This window comes from Gambusia affinis, linkage group LG17, assembly GCF_019740435.1.
Source record: "Gambusia affinis linkage group LG17, SWU_Gaff_1.0, whole genome shotgun sequence".
NCBI lineage: Eukaryota > Metazoa > Chordata > Actinopteri > Cyprinodontiformes > Poeciliidae > Gambusia > Gambusia affinis.
Genome location: NC_057884.1, coordinates 2,858,326 through 2,868,974, shown reverse-complemented (window position 1 = coordinate 2,868,974; position 10,649 = coordinate 2,858,326). Strand labels below are relative to the sequence as shown.

General features: G+C 39.9%; 1 protein-coding gene across 1 annotated transcript; it reads right to left on the bottom strand.

Moving 5' to 3' along the window:
* Window positions 1-107: 107 nt before the first annotated feature.
* Window positions 108-10,649, bottom strand: LOC122819287 (sialidase-3-like). The gene is made up of 3 exons (XM_044095900.1): window positions 10,412-10,649; window positions 8,827-9,061; window positions 108-8,212 (listed from the first exon to the last, which is right to left on the bottom strand). Exons 2-3 carry the CDS (start codon window positions 9,049-9,051, stop codon window positions 7,268-7,270), a joined length of 1,170 nt encoding a protein of 389 aa, XP_043951835.1. The 5' UTR covers window positions 9,052-9,061; window positions 10,412-10,649; the 3' UTR covers window positions 108-7,267.

The following is a 10,649-nucleotide window of genomic DNA, read 5'->3' as shown; positions in this document are numbered from 1 at the left end:
GTGGTAAAAAAAAAAGAAACGTTATTCTTGGAAAAAAATGTCAAAAAAAATAAGCAGCATTTCACTGGAAAAAATGACTGTTGTTTTCCAGCAAAGCTCCAGGTGGGGCCTTTCTGTGAACTCCAACTTCCTCAAAGACACAAAAACAAAACAAAACAAAAAACCCCCCAGCAAGTCAGTCTAAAATGTCCTTTAGGTTTAGGATTCTTTCCCCCGGCAATATACTTGTAGCCAGTAGAGGGCGTACCGAGCATCTTAACTTCTGGAGCTACATCCTGCTTGGACTATCCTGCAGCAGAACACAGAACATGATAAATGAAATGCTAGTTTAATATGTTTGGAGCTAAATATTTGGTTTACTAATTAAATATTTAGTTTAGTCTGCAACTGTCAGATTCCTAAATAAATGAACATTATGAAATTATGACTTGGAAAAATTAACACTAATTTTTTTTATTTAACAGACTTTATTTACTGCTAATTTTTGACCGTGTAACTTTCCAAACGGCACTCCATAGTACACTGCTGCCATTAATAATCATGTTATTTGAAGGATTTGTATTTATCTTCAACCTGCTGTAAATGTGGCCGGTACTGTACCTACCTGGAAATGTGGAAAATCTGTAAAAGTCTGCCCAGTACTATTAGATTTCTTTCTTCACACAGGAAGTCATGTCAAGCAGTCCCTGCCTGCGATCTGCAGAGTGCAATAAAAAGTAAAAATAGATTATGTTAAAGGGGTTGAAACCTGCAGGAACAGGGGTGTGGTGCCGCATCAGCAGACACAATGTTCTCAATGATTTCCTTTCAGAGAGCTGTATGCAAGTATTCATTTGTGTGATGTTATGTTTCTTCATGCATTTAACTTTTTTTTCAACATATATTTGAAAGTGGTTTTATTGTTTGCTTTCTAACCGGGGGACGGCTTATTTAAGTCTTCCACTGGAAATCCCTCACTGTGAATGGTTTGGTGGAGCTTTGGTTCCCTCTCAGAAAGGCGGCCAAACCTGAGCCAGCCTGTTGCGTCTCGTCGTGTTTTAAGTGATTTGCTGGAATAGTCGCGGTTACAGATTACACTCGGCTTCTGTCTTTATTTATTTCCACCGGGTTAGCTTTGGTTGCGGCTGTTTAATGATCAACAGCTCACATGAAGACCAAATAAGGGAGGAACTGGCCCTGCTCCCAGTTTTCTGTGCGTTCATAACACAGCTGGCTGCTCTGCGGAAACTAAGTGATTCAAACCTGACCAAACTTTTGCCAGAATAAGCTAAACGTGGTTGGTGTCCAACAAAAAGCTCCTTACCAAATAAACAGGGGTTTTTTTTGTAACAGTGTGGCATTTTGGGACCTACCCCTTTCCGCAGTGAGAGTTAATGTGAAGGGCTTTACTGTCATAAAGCTGTTGCAGCAGCTTGTCTAATACAATGGGAGTCTATTCTGTTGCAGCGTTCAGTTATTCCCTAGAATAATTTATGTTTTGTCATTCATTTTTATGCATTTGTGGAATCACATAGTTTATTCCCTGGTTGTTTGTGGGGATTATTTTTGTGGTTCACATTGTGAACATAACTTTAATTTGATCTTCTGGTGTGTTCCGTTTCTACTCAGTAGTTGTCATTTCTGACTTTTAAGCAGTAAAAACGAAAATAACTGGAGCACCTGAAATCTTTAGTCAACGTAAAAAATTCAGCATGGCTGCGATGCTTAGAAAACAATTTTTAAAAAGTGTAATTAAGTTGTTGATTTGCATGTCTCAAGGTCTGCACAATCTTTAACGCTGTAATACACATGTAGCGCCAGCAGGTGGCAATAACGTTAACAACTTAAAAATACAAAAGATCATTGACGTCCACGCTACGGTTTGGTAGGTGGCAGTAAAAGCACCAATCGCCTACCACCAATAAAAAAAACCCCTAAATAATAGAAAGAAGAAGAAGAAGAAGGCAGCCATATTGGATTCTAAGACTGAGTTTGATTTTCCGAGTCAGAATTCTGTTACTGTGTATTTTTCTGGCTTGCAACTCAGAAACTCTGACTTCCGAGTACAAATTGAATGCACCACAAATCTCCTACACTTCAACTTAAGTCTAGTACGTTTTGGTTCCATCCAGGATCTTATCAAACGACAATCTGTGCTTGCTTCTTGGCAGAACTAGGTCCAGATCAGGAGTACTGAAATAGTTTGAATAAATGTGAACAGTCAAATGAAACCCAGCAAATAACTGACACCAGGTATAATCAGTACTTGAAAAGGCATTAACAGAACAGAACAGATAGAGCTGGAGTTTTACAGAAAAATGAATTGTTTAATGCTTGAAAGAAGTTTGATATGTGAACATATGTGTATTAAAAGAATCTAAAGGTGCAGAGGTCAGTGGGGGAGTTGGGATGGAAACGCTAGTAAATCCGTTGTGATGTGGACGCACTGTTAAAGCCTTGTTTCCACACAACTCTTAGGATTCTGATGGATCTCATGCTGTTAAAATGTCCACCTTCTGTTTGCCTTGGTCTCCAAATTACTTTGACTACACTATATGTTTATGAAGCAAGTGTTTCATTTTCCTTTTTTTTTTAACCACAAGATTGGCTTTCATGTGAACTAACTACTAAGTTCCCAAATTGAATAAAATGGGTTTTATAATAATAATTCTTCACAAACTGCAAAGAAGTGGGCAAGATTTCTGTCTTGCACATTTGGTTCAGTTCCAGAAAAATGGCCCATTTGTGTGGAAACAAGCCGGACCGCTGGCTGGACCCAGACCTGCCTCCACCTCACAGCAAACAGCGAGACGCTGACCTGAACATCAGGTCATGCTAAGCTAGCTAGCACAGTGGCTAACTGGAGTTGAAAAGACAACCCATTGTTCATCCAACGTAGTAGCAACCATCCCGTTAGAAGCTCCGCCCCCTGGCCTCAGAGAACCTTCCAGAACAGGGTTTTACCTCATGCTCTTCACATGTGGGAAGTACATTTGAACATGTCTGTAAATGATACTGACTGCTTGTTCTGGAGAATTTAGCTGTGACTGAAACAAATGAAGCCACTTGGTCCTCACTGCGTGCAGGTCTGAGTGTGTTTCTGAAGCTGCTGGTGTTTCTTCAACAGGCTCGGGTCATTTTACCAGTTTGTACTTTTGGAGTTTTGGTTGTTTTGTTTTGTGCTTGTTTAGCTAAGAAAAGGAGCCGTTAGCCACGGGTTGCATTGTACCAAACACAAATATTCAACACTGTCTCGGGGACTCGCTATGACAACTGATCATTTAAAGATCTTGTCTTTAATCTATTTTTGTTGTACTTGAAGAAAATTGAGTTTTGAGAGTTCAATGCACCCGACAGGATCTAACTTAGAGGTACTATAGCACTGATGTAGAACCTGTACAGTGCAGAGTTTTGTTGCATTCATTAAAAAATGGTTTCTATTTCAAAGCATTTTTATGTGAAAGGGGTTCTAGATGCTGGGTTAGCAGCTAGGCAAATTGGTATCCTGTTCCAGGACCTAATAGGCACTAGGTTTACTGTGGCTGTCGTAATAAAACAAAAATCTGTTAATTTTCTTCATATAAGGTTCTTGCTTCTTAAAGGAAAAGTTCCCCAAAGACCCTGCTTAAATTAGTGTAAAGAAACTCTGAACATTAAGCAGTATTTAAAGATGGCGCCAGAAGACGCTTCCCAGCACTAAAGCATCATGAAGCTAGCTAGCTCTGATAGGCTACCTGTTGTTTGAGTGGCACACATCACAATACAGAACTAATACCCCATCACACCTCGGTGTATAGACCACACACCTAGCATGAAAGGAAACACTAGCTACGTTTCCATTAACTGTATAATTTACTAATTTCGGAAAAAAAAAAAAAATACTTTTCAATAAATAGTTTTGGTGCTAGGATGAGGTGGATTATGGCTGCATCAAAATCAGTTCATCTCACAAAACTGCAATGGAAAAACTTCTTTCACGTTACAAGAGTCACATGATCAACAACCGGATATTGCCACTGGTGTAAACCACAAAGAAAAGGAGGATGATTGCATAACATGTTCCTTAATGACATTTCATGAACAAACTTGTCCATGTGGGATTTTAATTACGTTTCTTATTTAAAGGAATCACTGCGTTTTCAAAAGTTTCAACGTTTGCAGAATATTGACAAAGTTTTTAATAGAAACGTAGATATTTAGACCGCATATTAAATAGGTCTAATCCTCAACTGAACAGTATTTACCGTTACATCCCTTCCTAAGCTGATTTAACCTTTGACCAGCCAGAAAACCTGTAACCAGGCTTAGTGGGGGCTCATTTTTGCCTAGCAGTCTCCTAAATTACGAATCCAGCTCTGGGAAAGTTCTCGTAAAAACCGCATCGATGTCATGCTAAAATCACAGCGCCATCCAGTGGCCTGTCATAACAGCTACAGCTGACTCGATGGGTCTTCATGGGACTTTTTCCCGATCAACATCCGAAAATACTGACAGTTTCCAGGCAACGGTGTCACGTAAGCGTAGCCTGAATGTGAAAAACAAAACAAATAAACTCTTTCCATCGTTATTCTGCAGCATCCTCCAGACCGGAAGTGTGATACCTACACAATAAATGCAAAAGAATTAGCCTTACTTTGTGTTTTAGGTAGACCTCCCTGCTGGTTGGCAGCTCTCATGTAGCTGTAGGTAGGACTGATTTCTGGTGAAAGTCACTGGTTGGCTGCAGGACTCCCAGTTTGTGTGCTGGGAAATGTGAAGACCTCCTTAGTAAATATGTATTTATTATAAACATGATATTTATTTATTTTTATTTTTTGTGATTATGGATCTGTGAAACGGGCTTCCAGCTGTTACCACAGCTTTTATTGGGTTACTTTGCCCAGAAACACTGTGTTCAGTTCCCTCAGTTATGTTTGGGTTATATTAATGTAAATACTATGTATACGAAAAGATGCTGAGAAGCATGTAGACAAAAATAGATCTATTTATTCTGAAATGAAGTTTTATTTCCAATGTTGGAAGACATTACATGGCAATAAACATTGCACAGAGTTGACCTCAACTGATGAGTTGCGCCGGTCGTCTTTTGTTTTTTCTTTACAGTCATGCAAAAACTTCCTTCCTCTCCCTTTTTGGTTGCTTTTTCTTCCCACGCCTCTTCATCGGCCCGTCACCTTGTCCTGACCTTGACCCTTCTCCTGCCGTGCAGAAGGATTGAAATTCCTCCCTCCCTGGCTCCCGCTCTGATCTTGAGCCGCTTTCAGAGCCGAGTTTATCAGCAACCCCCTGCCGTGTTTTTTTTTTTTTTTTTTTTTTTTTTTTGGTCTTGCAGCGGTGTGATGATTAGACTTCTCGTGAAGGTTAAATATTTTCCAGCACAGAGGGAGTTTTTTCCACATTACAGATGGAACCGTTTGAACTTTCCCAAAAAAAAAGGATGCAATCCACACAAAGAGCAAAAGAGTCGTAGATGAAATGGAACATGAAGTGTTTGTCTCTAGTTCACTCGGTTAAAATGTCAAGTTTTTGTGGTGTAAAAAAATGAATTATGAATAATCAGTTTTCTGTGATATTTATCCTCCGTCGTTCAACTGAAAACACTAATCTAAAAACTGACATATTCTTGTTGTGGACCATTTTTGTAGCCTTGAACTGACTGATACCTTTATATAATGAGATCCTTTATTATCCTTTATGACGTCTCTACAAAATTTGGCTTCTGGCAAAAGTCAGAGTGGTTCTACTTTATCGACAGTAATTCAGACTCTCAGCTATTAAATGGACGTGTGAATTAAAAAAAGAAGACTAAAACTGAATTAAAGGATTCTTCCGCAAAGTGTTTGAGCGTGCAAACACTTTTGCAACCTGGTTGTTGAAACTTTTCCCAATTTAGATTTTTTTCTGTTATTAACTTTCTAATGAGCTGTTCAGAATAAGTGTCACGTTAGAGATGGAAAATGTAAACTTTTATTTATTTATTGTGTGTCATTTTTTTTACACCACAAAACCTTGATGAGGTGTAGTCTTTTATATTTTGTATGGGTGCAATGCAAATATGAAATAAATTGTGGACAGAGGACTCAGAAAAATAAAACCTTATATTCTAGTCTATAATTCCTCTTTTTTTTTATTTTTTTATTTCCAAGGTGCCAAAATATTTCATAAACTGAGATTGGGAGGGGCTTCATGTGGCTAACTTTACTGGAAGTCTGTCTAAATGCTTTTTAAAGAAGACTTTTTAAAACTTTTATTCAAAGTTACCAGACAGAAAGGGGGGAAAACCTGCAGCAAATCTCCCGAGGTTGGGATTGGAACCTCAGACCTTTACACCACAAGCTACCCTGAATTAAAGAACAATGAAAAAACTTGTAGAAAGAAAAATAACACTTTATTCATCAGTTAAATATCACTTAAAGGCTTGAATACTTCATATTTGGATATTTATTTTCACATCAAAGTTTGATCGAAGGTAAAACTTCAATAGATGAGCAAAAATATATCTAAAAAACCCCCAGGAAACCCGACTTCTTTGAAACATCATCACACCTCTAACCCTTCTCTCCCACTGTTGGTTGATGTAAAACAGTTTATGTGAAAAACACCATTTAAATCTGTTACCTCATATTTTCCCAAGTGAGATTCTGAATAGTTATCAGTAATAGTTGAGCTGTAGTCAAAAGATCTCATTGTGTGTGTGAGTTGTGTTTCTGAAGTATAAAGGATGCTGTCCAGCCATTTTTTTTTCTTTTTCCGTTTTAGTCTGTTAGGATTATAGCATATTAATCTGTCTGCACCAGCATGTAAAGGCAGAAATGGTTCACTTTTGACCTTGGAATTTGCGTGTTCAACATGGACCCAAAGTGAAACGGGATTCTTCCTGGGATCAGTGGCTTCTTTCCAATAGACAAAGAATCAAGACAAATAGCTTCAGATCACCAAAATCCCAGTGTGTCAACAAAACGCCCATGGAGGAAACTCCTTACGCTGAGCGTCTACCAAAGATCTGTATAATTTTAGGGTTAAAGCATAATGAGTAAAATACTTCTGTTGTTTTATAACAAGTTATTTCACTAGTAATTGACACATTGATTTATCTCTCTTTGCCTGTAGTTGACAAGCAGTTGGAAGTATAGAAAATTTTTCCGTCAATTAATTGGCAAAGTTTCTAAAAATGCTAGCACGTGTAATCAGAGAGTATTTCTTCATGTCATCAGCAAATGATTTAATGCTACGCTAATGTTAATCCCTTTAAGGAGTAAAAATAGATCAGTTTGCAAGGATCAATGTTTTAGTTTTCAATCCCTTTTTTTACTTGAATGTAGCTGAAGACATTGCAAGCTATCTGTTCAATTTCAGACGCTTCTCCACGCTCCATCAGACATGCAAACCAGCCGCCTTCAAGGTAAGCCAGGTCAGAGTAACCACTGGGGCCCTCATTAAGGATCCAGGGGTTGCTCCACGCACTTGGATCCTGCGGGGATTTGTTCAGATACACCCCTAGGTCCACTCTTTTGGACTGACTGGTCGGATGGGAGTAAAGCAGCCACCGTGGCTCCTGATTTGCACCAGCCACTCCAGGTTGAGCTGGAAAGGAGACCACACTCCCCTGACAACCTCCGCGTGTTTCCACGAGCTTCTCAGCAGCAGGGAGGGTGAGGAAATCCTCTCCCCCGTTGTCGCTGACCGCCTCCACTCGGTAGCCTCCCTCGTTGCGGGCATTGCAGTAAACGTACCTGGTACCTTTGCCGTCCGAAACCTCGGCCATTTCGCATTCTACCGATTTGTCGTCGAGCGTGTTGCCCAGCTGCCACGTGGCGCCATTGTCATCACTGTAAAAGCAGAACGCGCGCGAGACGGCGAAAAAACACGACACGCAGAAGCACGATGGGAAGCGAGAGACATAAGCGTAGGCTGGAACGATCAGTCTACCGCTTTCTGTTTGGAGGCCGTGACCCGGACCAACGGCAAACGTTGCCCACTGTTTGGTCTGAGGAAAATTTACTGTCAAATCAGTGACCGAGCTCCAGGTCTCACCGGCGTCTCTGGTCGTCATGTAGCAGAGACGGGCCTTGTTGACGCCCCAGAACCTCTGCCATGGTTCTGAAACGTTGCCTTCCACACAGATGAAAAACAGAAAGAGTGTCTTGGTTGTCTTTTCGTAGACAGGGCATGGATTCATAGGACGAAATCCACCAAGATGGACCTTCTCCACCACGTTTCTGGACACTGACCACTGCAAAGGGACACAGCTCTGAGTTAGAGCCATGCTGAAAAGAATGGTATAGCAATAAAACAATTGGTTTAGACCAGTGTTTCTCCAACATTTTCAGGCTGAGGACCACTTAACCCATTTAACAAACACTCATGGACCACCTAACTAGAAACTGAAAGAACCCAACATCTTAATATAGCTATGCAACCTGGCATGAAAATATTAACTCTTAACTGACTTATTGTCTTTGTTCATCTTAAAGAGAAGGATGATGACAAAACCATGAACAAGTCTACTTGAGGCATTTTGAGTAAGTAACAGTATTCTAAACATAAATAGAACATAAATAACATTAATAATTCTTTTATTTTAAGTGCTAGAGATGCAGGTAGCACAGCGCTGCTCAGTAACAAAAGTTCTGCAACTCACCCCGAGAAACTGAAAAATATTCCTGCAGACTGAATGACTCCGGTATGTTCAGCTTTTCAAAAGCTTCTCATCCATTATTAGTTTAAACACAATCCTTTGGTAATCTAACTGTAGCGTCAGACTTAAAGCTCACATTCCGGTAAATAAATGGTCGTTTACATGCAGTACCTTGCGGAGGCTGAGAGAGATTGGTTTAGACGATCTACCTTAACACTTATTTCAAGAGTGGCTTCGTCTTTGACCAGCGCTCCTGTTTTCATGACCAGCACCTCTGTGCTGGCGTCGTTTGAGGTTCTCCGCTTCTCTGCAAAGGCCAGCAGAATCTTTTGGTCTGGATCATAGTGGAGAGCAGGAATCCTGTACACCTCCTCTCTGCTGGAAAGAAAGACGGTACTCTGCTGTCTGGAGGCAAGCCAGGCTTTCTTTTCCATAGTTTCTCATCTGTGGGCAAAACAATCAATCAGTGTTTTATCAGGCCCAGACCTGTGAGGGAGGAGACTTTATTGCACGGAGGTGGGGGCCATCAAGACCTTTAATCAAGCGTCTTGATTACAGGTAAACAAGGGTGAAGTACCGTACAGTTAGTTTTATCTGAGGTCATTTGGAATAAAGGTTCCTGCGGAGGGATTCACATGCCGTTTAGGAAGATAGACAACAGTTTATTGTATCATTAATAGATAAAGCATACCAACCCAAATGATAAATTGCTAAAAGAGACCAAACAAACAAATCAAGACAGTTTATGAATGTCAGCTGTGCGTTTTGTTTTCACGGTTCCTGCAACAACTTAAAGTCCCTGTTGGGGGATCGTTGTCTGCGTTGCACGTCGGACAGAATTTTTTGCTCATTCTATCTTGCTAAATAGTTCAAGGTCATTCAGATTGGACAGAGAGTGTGACTATCATTTCTTTTCACCAGCTCTTCAATTGGGTTCAGGTCTGATCTTTGACTGGACCGTTCTAGCACCTGAATATGTTTTGATCTGAACCATTCCGGTATATCTCTGGTGGTGTGTTTGCTGTCGTTGTCCTTCGGCTTCCTGGTCCCTGTTGAAGAAAAGCATCCCCACAGCATGATGCAGCCACCACCATGCTTTACTGTGGGAATGTTCAGCTTTGGTCTTCATGGACAGAAAGTTCATCAGACTGGCGGTTAGGTTTTAGAAAACATCAGAAGTTAGGCATAATGTTCCTCCCACTTCAACATTAAACATTTGTAAAGGTTTTTGATGTTTTTTTTATGTATTTATTGGGACAGAAAGTCCCAATAAATACATCAAAGTTTGTAGCTGTTGGAGTCCGAGGGGTTTGAGTACTTTTAAGAGGCCTTGCAGAAAAGTAGGTAGATATTGTGGAAATGTTTTCCTGACACTAATGATTTATGGTCCCAAATGTCAATAGTGGATTTTTAATGATTTTTTGAGAGTTTGCAGCACATTTTCTATGTGTTTTAGGTTATTTCCAAAACTAACATCTGCACTGCTCCTATTAGGGAAAGATGATATATCCTAATATATGACATCATTTGTCCCACTACAAAAATACCAATCCTCCTCAAATCAGCTAAACAACACGAGGCTGCAAAATATCAGAGGTTCTGAACTAAAATTTCACCAGCCTAAACAAAGACAAAGAAAAATCTTCCAGCTACAAGTGGTGTGACATGAAAATGTTATTTACTTATTCTGTCATTTCTTTATTTGTTGAGGTACACATCCGACACTGGAAGAATTATTGCAAAATGAATTGTAAAATTAGTTTTAAAAAAAAACAAAACAAGAAATGAACTCACCAACTGCAGTGACTCACTGCCCAGAGGAAGCCTGAAGGATATGATGAATGTGGAAGGGTGGCGCCTTATTATAGTCTGCTGTTTTATTGCTCCATGTTTGTGTTATCATATTTTTCTCTGGTCCATTTCTAATTATGATTTTTTAAAAAAAGCAGAGTTAATGATTGTCATTTGAACCCAAATCAATCAGTGAGGCGGTGTCTTCTTCGGGCAGCCATGGTCGTGTTTGTTCAGTGTG